Source organism: Fusarium falciforme, chromosome 12 (assembly GCF_026873545.1).
Source record: "Fusarium falciforme chromosome 12, complete sequence".
Classification (NCBI taxonomy): Eukaryota; Fungi; Ascomycota; class Sordariomycetes; order Hypocreales; family Nectriaceae; genus Fusarium; species Fusarium falciforme.
The window spans coordinates 1,236,593-1,264,059 of NC_070555.1; the positions used below are offsets into that span (position 1 = coordinate 1,236,593).

The following is a 27,467-nucleotide window of genomic DNA, read 5'->3' on the forward strand; positions in this document are numbered from 1 at the left end:
AGCTGAACCGCCGATCCCGTCTCCAGTGCCGAGGTGGGCTAGTGGCGATCAAAGTGAGGTCTCAGGATCGGCATACTGAATCTTTCTTTGATGCCCACACTGATCGATTCTGCCACCTTTCCAACGGTCTCCATTGGCACATCAGGCCCTGGTTTCGTTGAATTCCACTGTCCGGGGCCCTTGCTGCCTCACGTGTTGGCGCCAGGTTCCTTGCTTACTCCTGACGTGGAGCAACCTTGTTATACCCAACACCGCCTTGCGCTTCCCCATTCTGGCTGGCTGAAGGATGGTTTCCATGTTCTGCCTCAGCTGCCGTGATTACCTATGCCTAGCAATCTCCGAAGCCTTTCAAACTGTAACACAGCAGTAAGCCTCTTGCGTACAAGGCACTTCGGAAGCCGTAGCCTAATATTCGTATGACAATACGACAAGTTCTCTCCGCGGAAGCGTCGGACATTATCCACGCGTGCGTTACTTGATACAACCCGGAGCGGAAACGTGCAACGGGTCAGACTGCATGAACGCCCTACTTGTCATGATGGGTCTGCCTCGTAATGCCAGAACCCTACCTGCCTACTTGGGATGAGATGGATTCATTAATGACAAAGCCGGGACTATGAAGGATTGTATTACATGTCAGAACCTGCTGCGCAATTTCAGGGAAACGCCAAGCATGCCAAACATAGCCACCAGAAGGCCGCGCAACACTCAACATTGCCAAGAAGGCGTTTCTCTCCAGCAATTTGCTCGTCCGTAAGGGCCCTTGGCAAATACGGTGAAACAATTACGACCTTCATCAATTGCCGACACTATCGTGGTCCAGACTACGATGATGCTGACAGGTGACCCCTACAGCTCACACTAGGCGGCTAGCTCAGGCTTGAATTCAATATTCATTTCAATCGCAAGCCCCCTTTCTTCACATGATTGGCACTAGCCGCCAATACGAGTCTTTGTCTGTCTGGGTTAAATCAGATGGGCTCCCTCCTCTTCAGTCATGTTACCAATTCTGAAGACGACAATCTGGGAGGAGGGGATCACTGACCACTCGATCGCTTGCAGTTTCTTGGCCCCATGAGCCTTAGGGCCACCACGGCTTGCTCATTGTCCTCGAGAATGGGTAGTTCCGAAAGAATAGGGGAGTCTGGTCGCGGTCCAGGACAGAGATTTGATGAGAGCCACCACTCAAGAATGTCCTCACATGGCAAAGCACTTGGAACCGTCTCTCTTGGCGAGCATACCACGGCTGAACTCAAAGCCCTTTGATCCGGAATTCACGTCCGAGTCACCGGCCAAGAGATGGACACCAGTGTCTGTTTAGCAAGGAGGGCTGGCTGATATGGTCGTCTTCGTCGTATAGCTTCGGCCGCAAACAAGAAGATCAAAACCAGCCATGAAACTCGGATTGACGCCCTTAGGATTGAGTAGCACTACCGACAAGCACCGTCGAGTATGGGCACGATGTACAGCTCAAATGATTGCTGCTCTTTCAAGTAAAATTTCTGCTACCGGTGGCTGCTTTGCACTCTTGATACTGCTTGTCCTTGATATGATTTTATCCGTGCCAACAACTCCTCCATGTCACCCGCTCTTGCCATCTCAAGCGCCACGTTTTAGACGGCCTGGTAAGACAGGCCTTAGACAATGGAAACGCATTTTGCTCTTTTTCCCTGTCCTAAACAGCCAGCTGTCTGGGTAACTAACTACACCATACCCTGGATCGTGATCTAGTTACCGAATTAAGCTGTCTGCTCCAGGTAATGATTGGAATTTTGGCAAGAGGCTACAACTACACGGAGAGCCAACCTGCCAAACTTGAAGGCTGTCATTGTGAGCTGCCAATTGTTGATTTAACGTGGCCCCGAACATGATTGATTCGAATAATGCTGCCTCCGCCACAGCATTCAGCCTCACTCAAGATCAGACACGAACCATGAGCTTCTTTGTCACCTTCAGGCCACGTAATATACCGCCGTATTCTGTCATGATCAGTGTTGTATGAAGACATGAGCGCCTTCTCGCTTCGTCATCGGCCCTACATATGACTCTTGCCGGACTCAACAATGACTCATAATAGTCAGCCTTGCCACACTCTCTATACATGACTTAAGAGCACGAGGCCTGCCGCAAGCCGACAAGTCTCGCAGAGAATAATCCTTGTGTGATATGCCAAGCCTCGAGCCTCAACGCTTGGAAACCCCTGTCGGACGTATCGGAGGTCGGCGGTACCAAAGACCGAGGGCATTGTATCTTTCGAATAGGTGTTCGAATACGAGCTCTTGAGAAACGTACCATCTGCCAGACATCGCTTTAGACACCTTCCGCCGCCGCCAGAACTAATTCAACCTATTTCCAGAATGCATCTCGATCACAAAATTCCCTGGAACACGGCAGCATCTCACTTCAGCGTCATGCCGTCAAACACAGAGGGCCGCTTCGATCTCGTCGCTCTCGGCCTACCTTCTCAAGCATCCACTCTTGGCCACTTCAGTCGCGTGGTTTCAGCAACCATCAAAGAGTTTTCAGAAACTGAGCTTACCAAGGTCCCGCCCGCTCCGTCATCTGCTAAGCTGTTCTCTGATGATGTGCTTGTCTTTCCGGAGCGGCATTTTGGTCTTGGCCCGCACGACACTAACTCGGCTCTGCACAATCCGTTGTCAACATCTCACCAAGATGTCAAGTATTGGCAAACACGAGCTGAAAGAGGAAACTTTTCCTCCTCGGATGGCGATCTGGCTGATGCTGTCAAGATGCTCGTCGTGATAGCAGCCGTGGCTCCGGAGAAGCCCCTTCGCGTTGAAGCACTGGCTGCTCTCTTGAGACTTGCTTCGGAGACCCCTCTGTCGCAGTTACGCAACGTGCACTGGGGCCATGCTTTTGGAGCGGATCTTGTTGCCGGCGTAGCACTGCAGATCTACATGCTCTTGAACTTGACAGAGGCCGTTCAATGTCGCCAGAGGGAACAGATCTCACTTTTGAAGATTGACCCTCTTATGGGTTTCCTGAACAGAGATGCACTACAGGACTATGACTACCCTGCTCAAAACATCCCGCATCGTGCATTCTGGAGTTCCATTGGAGTCTTGAACCTGAGTAGGGGTTCGGCCGCCGGCAATGAGGATGACGTCGTTGATCCACTTGCTCAAGCGGATGACGAGATCCACCAGGAGGCGAGGAGCGGGCTGCGGCAGTATCTGAAGGATTGCTTTGCCATATTGTACGTCTATGATGTTGTTCTGAGACAGGTCTGTGGCTCGGACGAAGCAGAGGAATTCTGGGCCGAGGAAGTCGCCCACGTATTCTGGAGGCTTGGATGTCAAATGGAGGATAACTAGATGTCATCAGTCCATCTTCAAGAATGAAAGCAGTTTGCACCGAAGTTCCCATCAATTCACGCAGGTCTTTCAGCTTGATATTGAATTTATCCTTGCGTGTTATGCCCGGCTGACGGCACACCACCCAAGTTGAGTAAGCACTCTCTTGACAAGTCACAATCTTTGTAATTGCTTTGGAAGCATCCTAATTGGCTAAATAGTGCTACCGCATTCGGTAAAAGCGAAGCCGTCGCGTCATGATTACACCGATGCTTCCGTGGTAGAATGACAGAAGCATGCACTTATCCAAGACAGTGTGTCTCAATTGAGAGGAAGAAGCTCTTTATCAATTGATAATATGCAGTTAGAAGCTATAGGAATGACTTTGCCGAAGCCTCGTACGATGCGATGTGACCTTCAGAACAAAAAGCAGTACTTGGAGCCTGTCTTCTCACACCGGACTGGACACCAATATGAATGTTGTTCAGGTCACCAAGTCTATTAGGATACCAGCCGCACCATTCGTGTCCCTTCTGTTGCTCAAAAAGCACCTGGTACACAGAAGTACCGCCTCCTCTCAGTACAACCCCCGCTTCATCTCAACCTCCCGCAACCCCCGTCTCCAAATGAATCCTCAAGCAGTGGAGGCTCCTTTGTCCCAGTCGGCGACCTTTCTCGTCCTCTCGGCCAAGGATACTCCTGATGCTTCTGATACCATCCGCTCGGCTTTATCCAGCATCGCCGACATCACCAAGAACATCTCCATCCGCCACCAGACAGCCAATCTCTCATGTACCGTTGGCATCGGAAGCTCAATTTGGGACAAGATCGTGAACCTTCCACGCCCGGGTGAGCTGCATCCTTTCAAACAAGTTGAAGGAAAGAAACACACGGCCGTCTCAACGCCTGGAGACCTATTCTTTCACATTCGATCTGAAAGAAGGGATTTGTCTTTCGAATTCGAGAGACAGCTCATGGACCGTCTGGGAGAAGCTGTCAAGGTTGAGGACGAGACTGTCGGGTTTAGATACTTTGATACCCGCGATGTCCTCGGTTTCGTTGACGGAACGGCGAACCCAGTTGGCCCTGATGTTACTGATGCAGTCCTCGTAACTGCTCAAGACGACACCGCCGGTGTAGGTGGGAGCTACGTTGTCGTTCAGAAGTATCTCCACGACCTCAAAGCTTGGCGATCTCTTTCGACTGAACAGCAAGAAGCCATCATTGGGCGCACAAAATTCGACAACATTGAGCTGGAAGATGCCGAGTCTGGGCAACAGTCCCACAAGAGCCTCGCGACGATCGAAGATGAGGATGGAAGCGAGCATGACATTCTACGAGACAACATGCCCTTTGGATCCCCAGCCCACGGCGAATTTGGGACTTACTTTATTGCATATTCAAAGAAGCTCTGGGTAGTGGAGAAGATGATGGAGCGTATGTTTGTTGGAGATCCTCCTGGCTTGCATGATCGCATTCTTGATTTTTCAAAGCCAGTGACGGGCTCAACATTCTTTGTGCCATCAGCAAGTGTCTTGGCTGACCTTGCTTGATTAATGGATGGCTTGAAGAGCGAGATATCATCTTGTTTAACATTGTAGTTAGACAGATATCATTGATGATAACGGGTTTGGTTTTCATTTTTCACAAAACGGTTCACTCAGCTCAGTATGCCAGTGACACAGACTTGAAACTATCATTAGCTGAAGGTAAGAACGTTGAACAAGGTTTCTGGTCATGTAGAATATTGTGATACTTAGGGACTGACTAAAAAGCCCCATGAGTGCCGGACCTGGAGAGCGCCAAGTTAGACATGCCGCATTGTTGGCCCAGTGATCAGTCTTCCCATTACGAGTAGCAAAGCTCACTGCTTGCAACAAGATAATACTGGAAACTGTATCACCCTAGAATTCAAAACCAAGTTCATAGCATCACATATTGAAAGCGAAGAGTCGGGCAAGTTGAAATAACAGACTTATTAAACCATTTAAGCAAAGCATTACCCATTCTATGTCCCAAATCCATCCCCCAAACCAAGTCCATACCCATTTCCTAACGCATAATTTCAATTTCCCAACCTATAAACACAAAACCAATTAAATCAAAGCCTCAGGGCTCTTGACGAATCCCTCAACAACACTGGCAAGCTCCTCCAGTCTCGCCTCCCAGAACTCCCGGCGCTCCTCATCAGCCTCGATACCAACTTGTGTCTTGCCGGACTCGACAAATGAAACAATGCGGGGAGGTGTGGCGGGCTCAGGGTGGGGGATTGTGTAGTCGACGCGGCATTGGGTGCCAGCGAAGGGGACGGAATCAAAGTACTCCTTGTTGAGGTTGTTGGTGAAGGAGCCGTAGAAAGGCGTGGAGGCAGGCCAGCTGGTGCATTCGTTGAGGATCTCCTGGAAGCCCAGGGTGGCTCGCTGGGTACCCTCGAGATACTGGGCTCGGACATGGTCCAGAAGCTGAGTGGCAGTCCAGTTCTCCTCAAACTTGACTCGGACGGGCATGTACTGGTAGCAAGGACCCATGATGTTATCGATGCCAGAAATATCAACGTCGCGGCCAGAAACAATGCCTCCAAATGTGACATCAGAGATGTTGAGGTACTGAGACAGCACCTTGGCCCAACCAGCAGTGAGAAGCATGGCAAGAGTCGTGTCAGGAGAGCTTCCAGTGACATCGACATCCTTGGTCATAAAAGCGGTCTTCAGGGCAGGATCAGCAGCCGGAGCAATCTCAGTGGGAGAAGACCCCTCGAGAGTGTTGCGCCAGAAGGCGATGTTATCGGACTTGGTCTTCTGCAGGTGCTCCATGTAGCTTGTGAAAGGTGCCGAGGAAGGAATCTCGAGACCTCGGTACCGGAGCTCGAGCTGACGGAGGAGCTCAGGTAGGGAAACACCGTCGTACTGAGCGTGAGAAATTCGGATCATCAGGGCGTTCTCGTTCTCACCCTTGAGGATGAAGAGGTGGAGGAAGGGAGATCCATATGTGAAGGCCGAGTCGACATTAATGTCGGATTCGGCGAGTTCCTTGCTAGCAGCATCAATGGATCCCTCAACGTCAAGCTCAGTGACTGGCACCTTCATATCGTCAAGTACCACCTGGAGTGTCTCACTATCTTGCCGAACAAACACAGTTCGCAGGATAGGGTGACGAGAAACCAGGTACTGGAAGCTATCGACAAGCTGGACGGTGTCGATAGACTTCTCCAAGTAGAGCATGTTGTACTGAACCGAGCTCCTTGGCGCAAAGACAGTCGACTTGACATCTCGCTGCTGGGGATCAGTAGCAGGCAAGACATCTTGGATCTTCCAGGTCGAGTCCGCAAGCTGAGGCTGGATCTTCTCGGCAAGGAAGCCATCAACATCAGTCAGGCTCAGAAGCGAGAAAGGAGCGTACTCCTTGACAGTCTCCTGAGGCTCGGTAGGGATCTCGATAAGAGAGTTGGCCATACCCCGAAGCTGCATGTACTGGAAGATGGCCGCCACGGACAGACGGTAACCAAGCTGTCGAAGTGCGGAAACCATTCTCATGGCGACGATAGAGTCACCTCCCAGACGGAAGAAGTTGTCGTCCAGCGACAGCTTCTCTTCCTCGACGTTCAAGAACTTGGACCACAGAGAACGAAGGACGCGCTCCTTGGTGGTCAAAGGAGTAGACTCGGTGATGGTCTTGCGGAGAGTGCCAAAGGCTTTGCGGAGCTCCATGACCAATTCGAGAGTAACCTTCTCAGCCAAGGTGCTGATGTCAACTGACTCGCCAGTTGCCGTGGTCTTGGAAACGGGGATGCAGATGGAGGGGATGGCGTAGGGAGGGAGAGTCTCGACCATGGCCTTGTTGAGGCCGATGATGGCAGTGGCGAGCTCGAAAGAGATGGCGCCAGTGAGAGGAAGATGAGTGACGCTGCGGTCAACGCCAAGATCAAGCATGGTAGCATCCTTGGCAGGAGCCTCCTGGATGAAGGCAATGACCATGGGAGTCTGGCTGCTCGAGCCCTGGGGAAGGACGAGCTGGCTTGAGGCCTCAGTGTTGGCGGGAAGCAGTCTCTTGAGCTCAAGATCGGTTTCGGTGAGGTTGATGACATGGCCGTCAACGCTGGTCATGGTATCCTTGCGACCGACGAAAATCAAGCTCATGTCATCAGCGTACTTGACAAGATCACCGGTGCGGTAGAGCTTGCCCTTGCGGCCTGGGTAGCCAACAGTGCCCTCCTTGAGCCACTCAGGGGCATCAACTACATCCTCATCTTCCTTTTCAGAAGCTCCTTCGAGGAGAAGCTCACCAACAGCTCCAATAGGTACAAGTACGTTGTCATTGGCGGGGTTGACGATCCAAGGAGTGTATCGAACCGTGGGGTACTTGTCCCCGCTGGCGAGAGATCTAGAAATGTCGCGGGGAGAGACAGGCGCCTCCTTGTTGACCTCCCAGATCTGCCCAAGCTCCTCCTCGCTCAGGCAGGTGATGTTGCTCATGGGAACAGTCAGGTCGCCGCGCAGCAGAGACACAGCGCACTCAAACTGAGCCAGCACACGCTGAACCTGGACGGGGCTCAGGAGCTGGGAGTCGAAGCTTGCCAAGAGACGGAAGCCATTGTGCTGGAGAGAGACAGCAAGCATCAGGGGGTACGAGTTGAAGTGCAGAGCCTCCAGGGCAGCGTCTCCACCACGGAATGAAGGAAGCTCGTCGTTCTCAGTCTCAGACGGATCAGGGTCCTGGGGCTGAACAACAAGACCCATGGTGACCTCGCAAGCAATCTGAGCATCATCGCTCAGTCGACGAATGTGTTGGATACCAAGATGCTCGTGGGCGGCTCTGATGACGCCTTGGTCTTGAATAGAGCGGAGGAACTCTCCAACAGAAGTTGTGCGGTCAAGACGAACGCGGACAGGGACAGTAGCCAGGATAGGGCCCTCGATCAGCTCAGCACCAGGGAGAGGGATGGTTCGTCCCATGAAGGTCTCTCCAAATACGACATCGTCGCTCATAGAATATTGAGAAGCGAGCAAGGCCCAAGCAGCCCGGATGATGGTGGCGATGGTGATATCAGACCTGGTAGACTTACCACCAGTAGTGATGAATCGTTCCGCCAGGGAGTCAGGCTCAGGGATGTAAGAACGAGACGGCAGAGAAGGGAACTGAGGGCCAGTGGCACCAGCAAGCTGTGTGCGCCAGTAATCCTTGGAAGCCTCCCTCGAGTCCTCCGCCAGGTATCGAACAAAGTGCTTGAACTCGGCAGGGCGCGAGACCTCGAGTCCCTTGTAGGCTGCTCTGGCGTGCTCAACAATCAGATCGGTCGACCAACCATCATAGATGGCGTGGTGAGCAGTCCAGACAAAGTATCGCTTGCCAAGCTCCTCATCCTCGACAATAGCAAAGCGAGAGAGAGGGGCGCCTGGGGACATGGGCACCTTCTTGTCCTCCTCCAGGAAGTCGTCCAGGCTGGACTTGACGTCCTTCCACTCCAGGCTCTCGTTGACGACAACCTGCATGAAGCCGTGCTGCTTGAACTCAACGATGCGAGTTCGGAGGATGCTGCTCTCCTTGTATACGACGTCCCAAGCGGCTTTGAGCTTGTCGACTGAGCTGGAAGCAGGAATATCGGCGATTCGCTGGGCAATGTAGTTCTCCTTGGATCGAGTGTAGAAAGCCATGTGAATCTCCTGCATGGGTGCACAGGGGTAGATATCCTCGATGGAATCGCCGTTGCAGCCACACTGCTCAGCAGCCTCGGCACACAGGGCATCACGGTCCATGTCGGACTTGAGCAGAGAGAAGGCAGGAATGTTCATGTCGACCTTCTTGCTGGCATCACCCTTTGTCATCGCCTTGGCCATATCGGAAAGGATTGGGTAGTTGAAGACGTCAGCAACAGAGAGTGTGTAGCCCCAGTCGCGAACGATAGGAACAAGCTTCATGGCGAGGACAGAGTCACCACCGTGCATGAAGAAGTTGTGGTTTGTGCCAATCTGGTTGGCCTCAAGACCGAGGAGACGGCACCAAGAGTCACGCAGGAAAAGCTCTGATTCTGACTCGGGCTCACGAAGGACCTCATCCTCTGCAGCAGCGGCTGAAGCTTGCAGAGAAGCCGAGATGTCTGCGCCAAGAGCTCGAAGTGACTTTCGGTCCGTCTTTCCAGAGACAAGGTATGGAATCTTGGACAGACCGATGTAGGCGGCCGGAACCATGTAGACGGGGAGAACCTTGGAAAGCTTGTCGTTGAGAGTCTGCATAGCCTCGCGTAGACGAGGGGGGTAGTCGGCAATATACTCAACATCACCCTCCTCCTTAGCCTCTCGGTCCGCAATGAAGGCCACGAGCATGGACTCCTTGTTCTGGTTTCGCGGGGCGATGATCTCAGCGACGACTTCTGATCCGTTGGGGAGAAGGTTCTTGATGTGATGCTCAATCTCGCCCAGCTCCACACGCTGGCCACGGAGCTTGATCTGAGTATCCTTTCGTCCGACGAAAACAAATCCACGCTCTCCGTCAGGGTCATAACGGACAAGATCGCCTGTCTTGTACAAACATCCTCGTCGTCCGGGAATGCCACCTCCACCAGCAAGAAGGAACTCAGGGTCGTGGATAAAGGCCGCAGCAGTCTTTTCAGGGTCACCCAGGTATCCCTGGCCAACGATAGGGCCCTCAATGAGCAGCTCGCCAACAGCTCCCATAGGGACCAGCTTGTTGTGGTCCTCAGGGTCAACAAGCCAGATAACGGCGCCAGTACCAGATCCGATACTGACGTAGGGCTTGCCCGCCGCGCTGGGGTTCACGGTGCATCCGATAGTGCACTCTGCAGGGCCGTATCCAACGACGATTCGAGTGTGTTGACCCCAGATGGCGATATCTCCCGCCGAACAAGACTCTCCACCGATTCCAAGACTGTTCAAAGAGGGGATAATATCGGGATCCAGAATTCGGGCGACTGAAGGTGTAATGTTGACCATGTTGACCTTAAGACGGCGGATGGCACCACTAAGGTCATTCACGCGGTCCATGTCAGTAGGAATGCAGAGACAACCACCTCGAAGAAGAGTGCAGAGAATGCTATCAACGCTGACATCGAACGCATATGAGGTGAAATCCAGGGATCGTGAGGTGCTGGAGTATCCGATGCCTGTGCTTCGGGCCAACGCACTGGCAGTGTACGTGGCGTGAGACAACATAACACCCTTGGGAGTGCCGGTACTTCCAGAGGTGAAGATGATGTAGAGAAGGGAGTCGTAAGGAACCTCGGGGAGCTTCTTGGTGGGATCTTCAATAGATTTTTCCAGCTCAACCATTAAGTTCAGGTCAACGATGACGTGCTGGGCGTTAGGGGCAATCTCCTTTGCGTAAGGTGCTTGGTCCTTAGAGGTGAGCATGTGCTTGGCGCCGACTTGCTTGGCCATGACTTGACGTCTCTGGATAGGCTGACTGGGGTCCATCAGGACAAAGGCGGCTCCGGCCTTCATCACACCCATGACACCGATGGTGGTCCATCTTGACTTTTCGAAGCAAAGAGGCACGATGTCGCCAACTTTGACTCCCAGGTTGATGAGATGGTGAGCAAGTAGTGTAGAGTACTTGTCGACATCTGCATAAGTGAAGTCACCATCCCACGAGCAGATGGCAGGGGCTTCTGGCCGCCATCTCACCTGCTCGGCTATCAACTGGTGAATACACACGTTGCTGGCAGGGGGCACATCCTTGTTCCAGTTCCATATCACAGACTTGTCCAGCTCTCCAACTGGAAGTACAGAGCTGATGGGTAGTGAAGAGTCTGTGAGGGTGGTGTTGAGCATCTCAACCAGAGACTGGGCAAAGTGGTTTGCCAGGAACTCCGCGCCCACTGGTTCCCGCCAGAAAGGCCTCAGCCAGAGCACGTCGTCTTCTAGGACGGCTTGAAGCTGAACATTTCCCTGTAAGCGCTTGTGTTAGCTACAGTAGTCACTCATCTCGCATTAAGTCTCATGCACACTCACCCAGCTCATTGATAGGTCGCCGTCCTCGGTGACGTGGCTGACAGCGTCACCGGTTGCGCTCTCATCGTTGAAGAAGAGGGTGTACTTGTTTGCTTGAATGGGTTCTTCTAATCGTAATTGTTGACGAAGGTAATCTCGGGTTACATCGAGTTCTGTCGCCACAGAGCTGTCTGCGCTCCATTGAATGCGGGTGGTGTTGAGCTCAAAGGTGCGGCTCGTCTGTGAGCCAATCTCACTGAGGCCCCACGAGAACTGGACGTGGTTACCATGGCTGTGACGGTAGAGAAGGAGAGTCCATGCTAATAGCAGGGCCTCGAGTTCGTAGCTATTTTGTTGGTGTTGACGCAGAACCGGTACGTCATAGCGAACCCCCTTCTTGTGTGGCGTCTGCTGGGCAGAGCACTGAGTGTCCTCCGCCATGATGAAGGGATAGTAGAGTAGTGTGTGAGTATCGAAGAGAAGTGAACTAGGGTCGATCCAACAGGCCTAGACGAGAGGAGAAAGACTTGGTTGGGGATACAATACAGATTCAAATCTGCGGTTGTTGGACGCAACGTCTGGTGTGCAACGCAACGGTCGGCAGAACTCACATGAACGCCTCCACTATTTTATTGAAGGATTGCAGCAACCATGCAGGAACCTGATTACGTTAAAAAGGAGGATCCGAGCTCCCATCCCGTGTTGCCTGGTGCTGGTGTGGGGGTTTGTGCTGTAGAAATGGCGCCGAGGTGATCCAAACAGGCGGGCCACGACAGGAAGGTGGTCTTTTTTTGTTTTTTCTTCGCTGCCCGAGAGTTCCTTTGCCCGCAGGACGTCTGTGAGGAGCCGAGAATGGATCTCATGAGGGCGACCTCGGAGCATCTCCGCGTTGGGATACCTGCTCATCAGTGCTGATCCCCGGCACGCTATTCCGTACGTGAATCGACTGGCAGGATGGGATGGGATGGATGCCCCACGTTGCTTGGGATTTCCCGCGTGAGGAACTATGGGGCTAGTGTGGGCGACATGGAGGCGAGCTCGGAGTGGTGGTCACGAAGATGCGCGCGTGGGAGGCGAGATGGTTTCCAGGGGGCCTCGGACGAAGGATGGCACTGGGAATAAGGCTGACCAGGCCTTTGGTGCCAAGGTTCCCCCACCTACTATAACCATTCAGTTGATGGTTCGATGGTTGTCTGTTTCACCAAAAGGACTAGGACTCTCTAACCCACGTTCTCTTCCCACATCGGCACCTCTTTTCCTTCTGGGAGAGTTGCAGCAACTGGCAGCCCGCATTTACGTAACAGGGTTACCACTCAGATGAACAGGGTTCTTTCTTGTTTTCGTTCCCCATCCATTCATACACATTAAGCACCTACAGAGAAGGAGTAATAATCGACGTGTTTTGCGGGTCAGCCAAGGGACGGCGCCATTGCCCATTTCACCCCCATGAAGCCGTTGGTCCCTGGCAGTGGGGTGATTGATAAGTCCATTATCTGATCTGACTGACAGGGGTTTGTAGGTCCACACACACGCGCGCACAGAGACCAGAGGGCACAAGCTTTGCCGGAACAATGCACAGCGTTGCATCACTCCGTGGCGTTCACATTCTCGCCGCAGGGTTGGCCATGCGAACGGCTCCCGCTGAGTAAATCAGTCTATGCCGTTTGAAGGTCAAGTTATCCGTCCAAGGTTCCACTCTACAACAAAGAAAAAACGCGTGAGTGGGAAGAGAATGAGATGAGGCATTTTCCCACTGTAACTCGCTTCCCAAAAGCCCATCATAGCTTGCTGTCCACCCATCTCGGGGCCCTCTTTTCCACAAAGGCCTGCACGCCCTCGTGAAAGTTGTGGCAATTGTCCATGGTAGCGTTCCACGTTTCTCGGTGCAGGCGGACCGCGTTCTCCGCACTGCCGTGTTCCCAGCCAGAGAGGATGCCGGCACGGGACACGATGACGCTATCAGGACTGTTGCTGACGATGGCCGTGGCGTACTCGAGGGCCTTTTTCACTACTGGACGCTCGAGGATGTCACAGTCTGGAGCTGCGTCGTCGGTGATGGCGTTGAGCAGGCCAAACTCCTTGGCTTCTTGGGCCGTGATGGGCCTCCCCGTAAGCGCCATTTCCGTGGCCCTGTGTCGTCCAATGGTCCTGGCTAGCCTCGGCAGAGAGCCGGCATTGGCTACGACTCCAATCTTGGCCTCTGGGAGCGCAAAGGTAGCACTCTTGGCTGCGACGATGAGGTCGAGGTTGGCCACAATCTCAAAGCCTCCACCGAACGCAATCCCGTTCACGGCGGCGATGATGGGCTTCTTTCCGTACCGCCGCGAGAGCCCGCCAAAGCCATTCACGGGCGGGTCCATGGGCCGCTCCTCTGGGATGCCGTCCCTCCTCCTCTGGTTGATCTGGTTCCATTCGTTGAGGTCCATGCCGGCGCAAAAGGCACGGCCTGCTCCCGTCACAACGGCGCACCGTAGCGAGGGCTCTTGGTCGTACCACTCCCAGAGGGCATCCAGCTCGTACTCTCCCTTGCTGGTCATGGCGTTGAGCATCTTGGGCCGGTTGAAGACCACCAGCATGATGTGCCTGGCCGGAAACGATACCATCCCGTAGCCCTGGGTCGGGGGCGGTCGCTTGAATGGGGGTTGTTGCGCCATTGTCGGTGGTGGTACAGCTTGTATTGGTGGCAAGGATGGGCTGGGCGCAGGCATTCAACTGGCGAATGTGGAGAGGCTTATAACATTGATGCCGGGACTCTGCTGCACAGATGCCGTGGGATCAAGCTTGGTGGCTGCGTGGCATGTCCATCTGATGAAGTCTTGGTGATGCCAGTGGTTGTGAAGCAGAGCCCGAAACTCACTAAGAGATACCGCCTCATTCCCAGTCAGACCCAAGGAACGCCAAATGCTACGTAAGCCGGCATCAGGCTCCGGTGGACTCCGAGGGACTTGGCAGGGACAAAAGCAGCCTGCCGCATAGAGAATGGCGCGTGGAGGCCCATGTCCTGGGCGACGGGAAGTGGGCAGAGCAGGAGGTTTGTACACTCCGATTGGATTAACCAAATGCAAGGGTCCCATTTTCTAAAGCAAAGGACCTCGCTAGTCTCTGTTCAAGTCCTCACATGTCACTCCGAGTAGTAGAGGCACGCCCCCTTCTTGACAGATGCCTCTCCTGGATAGCTTCGAGCTACGGAGGAAACCGTTGATCATCTAATCAATCACATCTGATAATCCAGGCAAGATGCGTCATGCGCTGCAATCTAAGGGGAAAACCCGACCCAACTTTACATCCATCGTGCATTCCGTGCCCACAGCAGAGGGCCCGAGATCGGGCTGCTGATCCGGGCCCAGCAAAAAACTTTGCTCTCGGATGTCATGGCAGAGTTAGCGGGAAGTTTGAGAGAGGAATGAATCTCCAAATTTGAGTCTGTTGAAGCTCGTGAGAGAAGTTGAAGCTTCTGGATAACCTCATATCCGACTTTCAGCAACACCAACACCACCACCACCACCATCACCAACCTGCAGCATGTACGGCACACTCTCACTCGGACCGTTGGCTCGCGAATCTCGGCAACCGTTGGTGCTTTCTTTTTCTCCCCCTTCCCTCCCATGCAGCCCAGCCCGGTAATTGCAGAAGGTGGCTTACCTTGGCTGACGCGCCTCCCTCGGCACTTGGGGGTAAACAAAAAATTACCCTGGGCTGTTTATGCGACCGACGTCCGAGCGACTCCGACGATGTTCGACTTTGATCCCGACATTTGTTTTGCTTGTTGGAGTGGAAACCATTGTCCGATGTCGTCGGCCAAGGATACTACTCCCAAGACTCGTCATGATGGAAGGCCAAGCGCTGTGAAGCAAGTTTTCATGTTGATCAGCGCCAATGGCTTCGGTCGGGGTCTTGGGAGGCGAACGACTAAGCGGCGACGAGCTGCGACGCCGAGACGCGACGGCGAATCCTTGAACGGAGATCTCATCTACGATGCCTCACCGACTCATCCGCCCCTAGCACCCTCGACATGTTGTCCTAGAGCGCGATTCACGAGTTTGCGACCGTCACCGGTTGAACTGGCAGTCAAAGATCGCCTCAGCCTGTCGCGCGAGAAGCCTCGGCACCGCCAAGCTTGTCTAAGAGCTAGTCTCTCCTCGACCGCCATGCTTTGCCGTGGCGGTGATGCTCTACTTGGCTGAGCGACACTCGCCAAGAACTCTCTATCGCCTACTGTTACGGTACTCGTGGCCTCAAGAGCGCGCTCAAGCATCGCAGCTATTAGAAGCCTAAGCGCAACAAGAGGCAGCGGCCAAGTGCTTGTCGCATTGTCGCAGCTTCAAGTCGGCGCGGCGAGTCGTCTCATCTTGAGCGATGGCGACACTCGCGGGCAAGTGCGCACTCTACGGCAGTTGGTTTCACTACGAGAGACCCAAATGTTGATCGCCAGTCGCGATTGAACAAGAACCAGCTTGTCGCAAACATGTTCAAGCTCCTCACAGGCGCAAGAATGTAGCTGCTTGTTCAGTTCATACTGAGAACTCATCGACCGGCGACGGTTCATCGAGATACCTACGAACCGACACAAGAACATACACCAACTTTCTCCCACTTCAAGGCTCATGAGAGCTGTTGCGATCGGAAACGCGACGAGAAAGAGAGCATAAGACCGTGCCTACTACCTACCTAGGTACTCAGGCAGCTTCAAACGGTGCAACACATATCACACACTTCGGAATCGTTCCGAGAGATCAGGACAAGACTCATCAATGACTCTGGAACTGCCGAGGGCTCTCCATCACTACCACTCCGACGAGCAGATGAGGGCCACCTCCAGTGAGTGACGATTACACTCCTTCACCACGACCCATTCGAACCTCATGGCCGACACCTCGCCGTCCGACAATACAAACAAGACCTACGTATCGGATCAAACAGTCGTGTGTGTGGTGATTCTGATCCTCGGGCCCCACGCCTGCTGCGCTGAGAGAAGCATGAAGCCGAGGCCTCTGTTAATGGGGCCTCGGGTACCTGACAAGCACCCGGCCGCATCAAGAATGAGATGCAATGGCGACGCAGTGATGGTAGTTCTCAATCGCTGCCTGTTGTTCGTTCGGCTCGTCCTGTCGCTCATCGCTCTACTGCCCGCAGGTCTTTGGCGCATCACTCGTCATGTCTGACAAGAGCCTTATGAGAGGACTCCGGGTCGCCTCGGTCTCGCGATCGCTTTCGGACGTTCGTTGGCGATTGTTTGCGGTCCTTCCCGCCAAAGAAAGCCGTGGCTGAATTACGTTGGCAGGCTTTCTGAGGGTTGTCGTCGTCAAACTACTGTGAGAGGTTATTCTCACTCAATCATGTTAGTCGGGTGACATCTCAGTCATGTGGCATCCATCAGTCTAAGCACTGCGCTTCCCCAAGCTTTCATAGATCATCGCTGGCATAAGTAGAGTCGGCATTGTAGGTGGATGGTCGAAGAAACCGTCCTCTCCATCCGTATCGGCATGGCCGCCAGTATCCTGCTGGCCATCGTCTTGCATGAACCGTAGACACCGAGCACGCCTCGTTGGGCACCTTCGCGCAGCGTTCCCGTAGCAAGTGGCTAAGCTGTAAAGACGCTATTAAGTCTGTTCGAGGTGAATTCAAGGGCCTCAGCCTGGTGCGTTGCTGTCCGTCAAGGGCGCAATAGTGAAGCGTTGCCGGCCTCAATCGACGCTGCGAGCTTCTCGTCAATGTCGCAATCGCAACCATCTCAGCCCTCGATTTCGACACCTATTGATCCCCCAACTCTTGTCGTTGCCGTCATAGATGCCGAGGACGGCCCGCCGCCTCAAAGAGGCATCAATGTACCACCGGTCCGGGAATACGTAGGTCGTCTCCGTCCTCCCACCTAACCGACGACACCCTCGCGCCCGCTCTTGACCGCCACAGGGAGACCATGATTTGCGCCAGGGGGCTTTGAGAGGCTCTTTCTCGACCAGTGTTTCGTTCGGAGCATTAGGCGTTGTCTGTTAATACCTCGCGCTAGGCATCTAATTCCTGTTGAGGTCGCCGAGGGCTGCAAGCTTGTCAACATCATGACCCCGAACGAGGTGCCTGACACACCCCGTAGCAGAGAAGACTTGGCGGATGCGGTTCCGCTAGGATACTGATCCTATGGGTAAGTTCTCGATTCGACGACTCTCAAGCCGTGGCTTTGTCAATGATACCTTGTAGGGAGCCCGTCGATTGAATGGATGACAGCTCGCTGTGGAGAGCCATCACGAATAGAACCCAAGACAATTACATGAGGCGTCCCGAGCGTGGGTTTAGCTAAGATTAAGCATAGACAGCTAGTTATCAATCGGCGCGGTCCTGCTCCATAATAAACGAGAGCAATCCTCGTACTCGCGAGTTTTGACGTCTCATTGAATCCACGAGGGCATCGTGTTGCTTGTCACCCTGGAGCGATCCTACAGTGACCTCGAGATCAGCATAGCATGCCATGGATGGACAAGCGTTTACCCACCCGCCCGAAGAAATCACTCAGAGGGTGTCCACAGTTGCATCAAGCTAGTGGTGTTCCTTGGCTATGGATGCCCCGAAAGAGGCTCGAGGCCCGCTCCGCTCCCTGTAGCCGCGCCGACCGCGAATCTCTCAGTCTTGGCACCGCCGAGTGAAGGGGTCCAGGTGGCGCCATCTCTTGCACAGATGCCCGCCTTGGCCTTCAGGGGCTGCGGGTAATCGGCACATATCGGGCGTGGGTGGGCATGGGGGCAAGGGCCAGTAGTTCCACGCTTACATACAGAGACTCCCCTACTGATGGATGGACGCTTGCTTCGGAAGATGGGGGCATGCTTTGTTCTCCGTGTGGAAGCCATCGTGGATCAGAGGACGCGACGCAAATCTCTGGTCCCCATCCCCAAAGGGCTTGCCAGCCACGTAAGATTCCAACACGTCGGCAGAGCTCGGCATGAGAGAAACAGGAAGAGATGTGCAGCAGCTCCAGCCTTTCTAATTGGCTCAAGGAGAGACACTGCTCGTCGTCACCGAGATCGGTACGAGGCGGGGTATAAATAAAATCTGGAGATCAAGTGTTCTTTGTGATGTTGGCTCCAGACCCCCAAGCAAACCAACAGAAGTTCAAGATGGCCGCCTCAGATCCCTTCCAGCAGCAGTCGCCAATCAAGATCCGGCTTCCTCACCCTTACCTCACCACCTATTTCCTTGAGCGCACCGACGCCGAGAAGCAGTCGTTCCGGCTTCGCAAGGCCGACTCGCCCGAGGAGGATGGCACCCCGTTTCCCCAGGCCTTGCACGCAGAAGGCCTAGTCTTTGCCAGAGTGCCGCCTGCAGAATCTGATAAGATCCCCGAATCTGATAATCGCGCCTGGGCGAGGGCACGCCGCAGCCCCGTCTGGTCCTTGACCTGGGAGGACGGTCACGAGGCCGCCACTCTTGCTCAGGCCTGGATGTTCTTTTACACCTTCTTCACACACACTTTCGATGTAGAGCAGTTCCGTCTCCGCCTCGGCGGCTCCGGTGCTGAGGACCTTGCCAAGGCTCTGGTCCAGTCCATGGTAGCGATTGATATCCCCGAGCCCCCCAGCGTGCCCGTGCCGGCTCCTCGCCAGGAGGTCGAGGTGCTCGTCCTCCGAAGCGCCTTCTGGCAGGGGTGCGCATCACCCCTTGGTCAGCAGCCCATCTGGCTTCCCACCTGGAACTCGGGCAAGGTGGTTCCTCACGTCGAGTACGTGATGACGCCGACGTCCGAGTCTACCCTGCTCCGGCACCCGCGCCGAGTGCCCAAGCCGGCGCCCGGTAGCCTCATCTACAGCCGGTACATCCCGTCGCTGGACGAGCACTTCAACCTCATGGCGCTCGACTACCTCAACCCAGAGCACCTGGCCCTGTTCAACAAGTGGCAGAACGACCCCCGTGTGGCGGCGGGCTGGATGGAGACGGGCACGCTGGAGCAGCACCGGGCGTACCTCCGGGCGATCCACGAGGACCCCCATCAGTTTGCCGTCCTGGGCTTCTTCAACGACACGCCGTTTGCCTACTTTGAGCTGTACTGGGCCAAGGAGGACAAGATGGGGCAGCACTACGCGTGTCTCGACTTTGACCGAGGCAGGCACTCGCTCGTGGGAGATGCCACATTCCGTGGCCAGCACCGCGTCATGGCTTGGTGGCCCAGCGTTATGCACTACGAGTTCCTCGACGACCACCGCACCGAGAACGTGGTGGGAGAGCCGCGTCTGTCGGGCGAGAAGGTGCTCATGTACGAGATGATCTTTGGCCTTCACCAGGACAAGTGGATGGACCTGCCCCATAAGAGGTCCAACCTGGTCAAGTGCTCGCGGGAGCGCTTCTTCCAGCTGTGCCCCTTTAACCAGAGCAAGCCGCGCGTGGCGGGCACCACCTTTGGCTTTGAGCCGAAGCTGTAGGGAGGACGAATGGTTGCTGCTACTAATTAAGTCACCTGGGAATAATGTCATGTATGAATGGGGACCTGGCTCTAAAAAAAATTGTGTATGTATGGACAGGGTGTTGATTAGATAGAATGTCTGTTTCTGCTTGGCAAGCGGAGAGCGTAGCATTTACCAAGACTGATCTTCAGTTCCGATCGAACCGATCAATCGAATCCTTTTGCAACGTCTTTTTTTCTCTCGTCCAAACTCGCTTCAGGATATAGCACCGTCGATCGCTCTGCTTGACGTCTGTCATCTCGCCACTGACTGGACGCTCCAGACTCTTGTCCATCTTGGCAGTCAGGGCAGTTTTACTGTCTGCTGCCGAGGAGATGTGCCCAGCAACGGAGGGAGCCGCGTGGGGGCATTTGAACATTCTCCCATATTGACATGTTGTGTTTTCCATGGACGACGTTGGTGGCTTGTCCAAGCTTCTGCAGGAAAATTACGCGGCCCTTGACCACCAGTTAAGCTTGTTTGCGCCATGAGTTTTTTATTTCCAACTTTGTTTTTGACTCAATCGCGTGGTTCAGGTACGCAGCAGCCATCGCTAAACAGCAGTGAAAAAAAACAGCGAACATGGGTGGACAGTGGGCTCACCAGCAGCGAGTGGAGTGATGGAGCGGCTGACCAGCAACCAACAACCAACAAACCCCCCTGAAGCCGAATCCCCTGTAGCGCTTGACCATCCAGAATGCCGTTGGTGACATTTCCCAAACGTGATAATCAAGCCTCGTTATGCGGCCATGGCCGGAACTGGGAATAGCTCATAGGGCTACCGGGACCAAAGCAAATTTCAGGTCCCCACGTTCGGGAACCTCTCGAGCCACGCCAAGATTTCGAGGCCCTCGTTGCGCCAAGCGCGGACTCTCGGCAGGGATGTCCTCAAGGGTCCGGTGAGTTGGGTGCGAAAGAACACATGGCCCGCCTGATCATGAACCCTTGTCTTGAAGTGTCTTGATCATGCTTTTGACCCCACGCGAGAAAGAAGAGAAAAATAAGAAAAAAAGAGGAGAAATAGAGAGAAGAGCCGAATCATTGCCTTTTGTTGGTTCGTTCAAGACCCGCAGTCAAGCGAGTTGGGAATTAAAGACTCTCGCGTTGTATACCCAAATTCGACCTCCAAGCTGTCATGCAGCGTTGTACACATGCACATTGAACCCATGATTCACACGTAGACACGCAAAATTCACGGTACCTCAAGCTCGTCGAGAGCAAGGCCATCACGCTCATTCGATCTAATCGATCAGATTAGATAAAAAATTTTCACTACCTGACTCTGACTCTCCCTCGGCTCAAGCCTCCCTCTTCCCTAGCTCCCTCACCCCCCCACCCCACGACGGCCATCTCGCTGCCCGCGCGTTCCAGACCATGTAAACCCAAGCCTGTAAGTGGCTGCAGCAGCTTTTTTCGCCAGTCCAGTGCGTGTCTGTCTGTTGGTTCACCCCAAAACAGCCGATTTCGGTGGGCTGGCTCTTTTAGCCACCACGCAACAACGCAAGCTGGGGAGCCCTGAGCGGGAAAGCCTGATCTTATCTGATGGGTCTACTCTTTTTTTTCACTCTTTTCCAAAGGACCTTGTGTGGAGACATGTAGCACTAGCCGGGGTACAGGTGGCCCAGGTCTCTTTCAGCCGTACGTGCGGGTGGTTTTACAGTTTAGTTTAAAGATTGACTGTTGCGCTCATCTTTTGCATCCGAGCTTTTCTTTCCTCTCCAGTCTTGCCTTGTATTTGCAAATCTTCACACAAGCCTCTCTAGACAAAGCTCCGACAATGGCAGTCTTGGACAAGTTCAACGCCGTCATAGGGCGCAAGGCCAACAACGAGGCCGCCGAGGACCCCGTCACAGTCGCCAATGCGACCGCCGACGAAAAGGCCCACGACGGCATCCCTCCCGAGGATGTCGACCTCAGCGATGCTCCCACTGAGAATGCTCAGCATGGTGTGAGGGCCGCTGAGGCCATCACCCTCACCTGGACCAAGTGGTCACTGGTTGCCGTCTTCATCAAGTGAGTCTGACTCTGTTTTGTTTTGGTGGATTGGAAATGCTGACCCTCCCTGTAGCATGTGGTTCATCTACCTCGTCAACGGTTTCCAGTCCAAGGTTCTCGACACCTTGACTCCCTACGCCTCTAGCGAGTGGGAGTCTCACTCCATCATGCCCGTCATCAGCACTGTCGCCTACATCATGACTGCTGCCGTCTACATTCCCCTGTCCAAGATTCTCGACATCTGGGGCCGAGCTGAGGGTTTCCTCCTCATGGTCGTCTTTGCCACCATTGGTATGGCCATGATGGCTGCCAGCCGCAACTTTGCCACTTACTGCGCCGCCACTGTAAGAGAAGCAAGCTATCAGATCCTCAAGTCGCACTTCTAACTCGCCTCTAGGTCTTCTGGCAGGTTGGCTGGTCCGGCCTCACCTACAGTATTGATGTCATTACGGCCGATTCCACCCAGCTCAAGAACCGAGGTCTCGCCTACGCCTTCACCTCGTCCCCTTACATGGTGACTGCTTTCGCCGCTCCCAAGTCGGCTGAGAAGTTCCTTGAGAACGTTGACTGGCGATGGGGCTTTGGCTGCTTCTCCATCGTCCTCCCCGTCGTCGCCGCGCCCATGTACTGCCTCCTCAAGTGGCATCTCCACAAGGCCAAGAAGGCTGGTCTCCTCGTTCGTGAGGACAGCGGCCGTACCTGGCCCGAGGCCATCGTCTGGGGTGTCATGGAGTTTGACGGTAAGTGATCAAGATATTTTCACGCGTAACCAATACTAACTGTGTCAATAGCTCCCGGTGCCCTGTTGTTCGCTGCTGGTGCTGTCATCTTCCTGCTCCCCTTCTCCATAGCCAGCATGGCTCCCCAGGGCTGGAATACCCCTTATATCATCGCCATGATCATCACTGGCTTCGTCGTCCTCGTCATCTTCGGCCTCTACGAGCGCTTCGTGGCCCCCAAGCCCTTCTTCAAGTACGAGTTCCTCACTGACCGAACCGTCGTCGGTGTCTGTTGGTTGGATCTCATCTACATGATCGGCTACTACTGCTGGGCTAGTTACTTCAACTCGTTCCTCCAGGTTGTCAACAACCTGGCCCCCGCCGAGGCCGGTTACGTTGCCAACACTTTCGACATCGTCTCTGGCTTCCTCCTGTTCATCGTCGGTTGGGGTATTCGCAAGACCGGTCGCTTCAAGTGGCTCCTTTGCGTCGGTATCCCTCTGTACATCTTCTCCCAAGGTCTGATGATTCACTTCCGTCGCCCTGGTCAGTCCATCGGTTACCTCATCATGTGCGAGGTCTTCATCTCCATCGCTGGATCCGTCTTTATTCTGTGCATGCAGATTGGTATCCTCGCCGCTGTTGACCACCAGCACGTTGCCACCGCCCTCGCCGTGCTGAGCGTCACTGGTAACATTGGCGGTGCCCTCGGAAGCACCATCTCTGCCACCATCTGGACCAACACCTTCTACAACAAGCTTCTCCAGTGGCTCCCCGAGAGCGCCCTCCCCGAGGCCGAGAACATTGCTGGCGTCATCGAATACCAGCTTGCCTACCCCATGGGCTCTCCCGAACGCCTGGCTATCCAGCGCGCCTACGGCTACGGCCAGGCTAGAATGCTTGCTGCCGGAACCAGCATCATGGTCCTTGCCTTTGCTACCATCTTCCTGGTCAGGAACTACGACCTCCGGAAGCTTCGCCAGACCAAGGGTATGATCTTCTAAGAGGCGAGCGCTCAGCGTAGCCTTGCAGAAGTATCGCACAATTTCTCGACTGTAAAAAGTCCAGTTGGGAGGACGAAGCTGTTCAAAGTCAAATTTACCTAGTAGCTAGTTTAAAACCACCTAATAAAACCATGGGCAGCTATCGCGCCCACGGGAGGGGGCATTGGATTGCCTCGTTTGTTTCACTCTTTTTTGCCGTCCCAACCATGCCAAGAGAAGTCGTTGCCAGCCCTTTTGCCTCGGGCATTTATTGTGCATGGCGCTAACAGGCACCCTTGATGCTAAGACGGCTGCGTTATCCGAGGATCGGCTGCTCATTCTTGGCAAACCGTTCGAGGTGTGGTGGGTGGTGGTCCCCATCCAGGGCCGTGTGCCGCCGAGGGGCTTGGTTAGATGTCTTGGCTGTGACGAGGGCTGCGTCGACCTTGGCTGCGATAAGATTAGACTTGAACAGTATGTATCTATTGAAATGTGATTCTTGTTTAATGTGAACTCTGTATTATCCAAGAGAGCAGGTCAGTTGACTACGTTGTCTTTGACAATGGATGGCTTCGTCCGATGCCTACCTACCCTGAATATGCTGCATGAAGATATTGGACCTCCACGCTCCCAGCAGCTCACTAATCTCACGTATTTGTTTGCTTGCTACTTGTGTCTCTATTGCGACCAAGTTGTTGCGAAATTATGGCAACTTTTCTTAAGCCTTGTGGTGTTGCGTTGAGTCGCCCATTGCATCTTTTGCCTCCCGACTTGCACCATGTTCCCTTGGTTGACCAATTTTTTATCCTCCTAACATGAATAGGTGATTGACTTGTTATTGTGATTGAAATTCCCAAGACCGTCTCATTCAATCATCAATTAGCAAGAAGCTTGACGCTAATATGTTGTAAACTCAAAGCATTCGCATATCTAACAGCATACAGTTTACCTAGCTCACATTCTATTTTGCCACTCATCCTCTCAGGCCTTCCCCAGGATAAACTGCATGATACCATGCTGAAGACCTGTCACAGCAACACTCCCATGATCCTCTCCCTCAAACTCGCGCGTCCAGATACTTGACACACTCGGTGACTTTTCCAGACGCTCAGCCAACTGCTTGGCACAGTCCCTCATCTGCTCATCCTCGGAGCAGTCCTGTCTCTTCTTGAAATCCCGCTCCGACTCGCCGGGCTTCTTGACCAGATCCTGCTTGCCCGTGCCCCAGGTGACAATCAGGGACAGAGGTGGCTCGACAGGCTTGTCGCGGGCGATAAATGCTGCTTCTTGCTCCTTGACGAGGAAGTGGTTGTTCCACCAGATGATGGGGCTCGCGGCAATGTACGTGTGAAACAGGTCAGGCCTGGTAAACATGGTGTTGAGCGTAAAGATACCGCCGTATGAATGTCCAAACAGAGCCTTCTTTCCAGTGTGCAGCGACGCCTTGGGGAAGAGCTTGTCGTGGACATGGGTCATGACCTCGTGCTGGATAAAGTCGAGGAAATCATGGGCCTCGCCAAACTCGATGTCGGTGCGAGGGTTTCCATTCGAGTCAAGAGGCAGGTCATATGTGCCGTCCGAGCTGGGAGGAGTGAGATCAGGTCCTCGACGGAAGTCGTAGACGTATTTGCCGGGGGGATAGCCGACGCCTACAACTACGGTGCGTGTGCTGTTTGTGAATTCCAGGCGGCGGGTGACGTCGACTGCTGTGAAGAAGTAGGCATTTCCGTCTACGAGGTAGCTGCGGATGGTCAGATATTGTGGTTGAGACTTGCTGGTGAGACGTCACTCACAGAGTGTTGACAACCTCATTTTCCGGCGCGACCCGATCCTCTCCCCAACACAAAGGCCAAGCGACCTGGACGAGATAATCTCCTCTCTTGGTGTGAGCAATCCACTCGCATGTGTTGGGCACGCGAGCGTGAGAGACTGCAGTCATCTGCGTCATGGTTCTTCTGCTTAACTTGGACAAGAGGCGTTGGTGGTTATGAAGCCGGATCCGAAGGAGGGCGCGTTGCATATTTTTGCCGCAGCTGATTGATAAACAGGAGGGACCATCTGATAATTCCCTCCCTCGGCTCCGTTTTATGGGTCCTCGTTAAGGGGTCGTCTTGCGGTATCGGGGCTTTGGGCGGTTAGATACGGCAGAAATTGAAGGGCCATGTTGCAAGCCGGACCCTCCGAGGACGTTCAACTCCGTGGCTATAGATGGTTGACTCGGCAGAACGGTAACATGTCTTGTACTCGTCTTCATTCTTCTTGTTAGTGGCTACCCTGCGTGTTAACCGTGTTCGCTTGCATCCCTGTCTGGGGTATTCCACTGCACGTCGAACGTCGAACCATTACCACCAACTGCCGGACCACTCTCGTGCAGGTTCGCTCCTCCATTAAGATGTGTTTTGTCAGCTCAGCCTATGGGGCTGTTGAAGTGCCGTCAAGTCTCTTGTTTTCTCCACTCCTCCATTCATACAATCTTGTCCCGCACGTCTGATCATGCAGGCATTTGCATTGTACCCCGATGAAACCGGATCTCCAGACCTGGCTGCGGGGATATTATACAGATGCCAAGGATGAACAGGTCTTGAAGACTGAGATCCTCATATGAAAATGTAAGGGATGTTGATCTTGTAACTAATCCCTGACACCGGGCAGTTAATTCATCAGGACTAAGTGATGCCAATGGTGTTTGGCTGGCTTTTCCACATGGATATCTTCTTCAGTATTGAGATTACTTAACCGATAATCTCGTGATTATCATATTGTCGTTGTGGGCTGCCTTTGATTATCCATAGCATAGCCATGCGTGTCTTGCATGCGGACCTGGGGTTCAACAGAGTTTAAATGCAAAGTCAGGTTAAACACTTGCAAGCTGTGACTTGGTCGACTCTTTGACCTTGGATCGACTGTTGTGGACCTGAGATATCTCATTCAGTAGATCCAAAGTATCTGGAAAGAATATTAGTGCTCGCGAGAAATGATGCAGGGTTTGGTAAAGCGTGGCCTTCGTCAATGACCTACGGCTTTGCTTGTCTAAATTCAAGGCATTGGGATCACTTCAAAGCGGGACACAAGTTTCTAACAGGCCGGTATCTAATTGGAATTGCCACTATAACAACCAGGTCCATATCCAATTGAGATTACCGCTATATCAACCCATTGACCCATCTAGATCCTATCCTCCACAGAGCATCTAGCAGTTTCGCTGGCACATAGCCTGCCAGATGCTCATGCACTGCTGGCGACCAGCAGCGGGCTCACCCTGGCACTGGCCGACCTGCTTGGTGAGACACTTGGTGTAGCTTCCTCCGGGGCAGGCGCGGGCCTCGAGGTTGTTGAGCTTCTCAGGCTCAGGGGCGGCAACGCCGACAGAGGCGAGGGTCATGACGGCGATGAAAAGCTTCTGCAAAGAAGTCAGTATACAGATCTCGAAAGCATCCTGATGGTGCCAATGAGTGACTTGCGGCGGGGGAAAGCATCTTGAAGAGTTGAAAGGAGGTTGGTTTATGTAATAGATCGAGAGTGTTGTGATGATGAGAGAAGATGCTTTCTTGAAACCAAGAAGATGATCAGCTATATATACTTGATTCTAAGCTCATATAACCTCGGAGGCTCTTTCATTAACACAGGTACGTAGCATCACCAAGGCCATAGTGGTTGTGGCTTCGTGGGTCTGAACAACCATTATGGGCTAACATCCTGTTGCATAAAGGACGAACAGGCCACATCGCTGGTCCTCTAATGAAAATCCCTTGCATGCCTCAGGTGAGCTGATAGGCTGATAAATGGTTATAGCCCTGGGGCGAGGGTCTGGTTGATCCTCTGGTGGGGGTCTGCCTGGGGTTGAAGGCCGGAGATGAGCTAACTTTTTATCTAATCTGATGGATTAGATCAACCGAGCCCACTCCGTATGGCAATGTATGTTGGTTCAATGCTTGTTGGGCGCCCCTGTATAGGGCTTTCTCATCCACTCGTGCCTGCTGTGCCTCTCCCGATGTGACCGGGGACGCAGAATTGGCTCATGCTAGCTCTTGGCAAGTGGGTGGGAAACTAAGGGAGCGATGCAAGGTGGCGACGGCCCGGCATTGGT

The 27,467-nt window shown here is 53.7% G+C and overlaps 7 protein-coding genes across 7 annotated transcripts; 4 read left to right on the forward strand and 3 right to left on the reverse strand.

The window, feature by feature from the left end:
• Nucleotides 1-2,357: 2,357 nt before the first annotated feature.
• NCS54_01417000 (Hypothetical protein) lies at nucleotides 2,358-3,335 on the forward strand (the record flags this gene model as incomplete). Its single annotated transcript, XM_053159330.1, has 1 exon — nucleotides 2,358-3,335. One exon carries the CDS (start codon nucleotides 2,358-2,360, stop codon nucleotides 3,333-3,335), a length of 978 nt encoding a protein of 325 aa, XP_053015305.1.
• A 416-nt stretch (nucleotides 3,336-3,751) lies between these two features.
• On the forward strand, nucleotides 3,752-4,867 carry NCS54_01417100 (Hypothetical protein; the record flags this gene model as incomplete). Its single annotated transcript, XM_053159331.1, has 1 exon — nucleotides 3,752-4,867. The coding sequence occupies exon 1, from the start codon at nucleotides 3,788-3,790 to the stop codon at nucleotides 4,865-4,867; it is 1,080 nt and encodes a 359-aa protein (XP_053015306.1). The 5' UTR covers nucleotides 3,752-3,787.
• A 543-nt stretch (nucleotides 4,868-5,410) lies between these two features.
• NCS54_01417200 (Hypothetical protein) lies at nucleotides 5,411-11,698 on the reverse strand (the record flags this gene model as incomplete). The annotated part of the gene is made up of 2 exons (XM_053159332.1): nucleotides 5,411-11,215; nucleotides 11,279-11,698. The coding sequence occupies 2 exons, from the start codon at nucleotides 11,696-11,698 to the stop codon at nucleotides 5,411-5,413; spliced, it is 6,225 nt and encodes a 2,074-aa protein (XP_053015307.1).
• A 1,337-nt stretch (nucleotides 11,699-13,035) lies between these two features.
• On the reverse strand, nucleotides 13,036-13,911 carry NCS54_01417300 (Hypothetical protein; the record flags this gene model as incomplete). Its single annotated transcript, XM_053159333.1, has 1 exon — nucleotides 13,036-13,911. The coding sequence occupies one exon, from the start codon at nucleotides 13,909-13,911 to the stop codon at nucleotides 13,036-13,038; it is 876 nt and encodes a 291-aa protein (XP_053015308.1).
• A 4,410-nt stretch (nucleotides 13,912-18,321) lies between these two features.
• NCS54_01417400 (AlcB domain-containing protein) lies at nucleotides 18,322-19,662 on the forward strand (the record flags this gene model as incomplete). The annotated part of the gene is made up of 1 exon (XM_053159334.1): nucleotides 18,322-19,662. One exon carries the CDS (start codon nucleotides 18,322-18,324, stop codon nucleotides 19,660-19,662), a length of 1,341 nt encoding a protein of 446 aa, XP_053015309.1.
• A 1,798-nt stretch (nucleotides 19,663-21,460) lies between these two features.
• On the forward strand, nucleotides 21,461-23,401 carry NCS54_01417500 (MFS domain-containing protein; the record flags this gene model as incomplete). The annotated part of the gene is made up of 4 exons (XM_053159335.1): nucleotides 21,461-21,696; nucleotides 21,752-22,022; nucleotides 22,076-22,418; nucleotides 22,470-23,401. The coding sequence occupies 4 exons, from the start codon at nucleotides 21,461-21,463 to the stop codon at nucleotides 23,399-23,401; spliced, it is 1,782 nt and encodes a 593-aa protein (XP_053015310.1).
• Nucleotides 23,402-24,361: 960 nt separating this feature from the next.
• NCS54_01417600 (Hypothetical protein) lies at nucleotides 24,362-25,400 on the reverse strand (the record flags this gene model as incomplete). The annotated part of the gene is made up of 2 exons (XM_053159336.1): nucleotides 24,362-25,121; nucleotides 25,174-25,400. The coding sequence occupies 2 exons, from the start codon at nucleotides 25,398-25,400 to the stop codon at nucleotides 24,362-24,364; spliced, it is 987 nt and encodes a 328-aa protein (XP_053015311.1).
• Nucleotides 25,401-27,467: the final 2,067 nt, after the last annotated feature.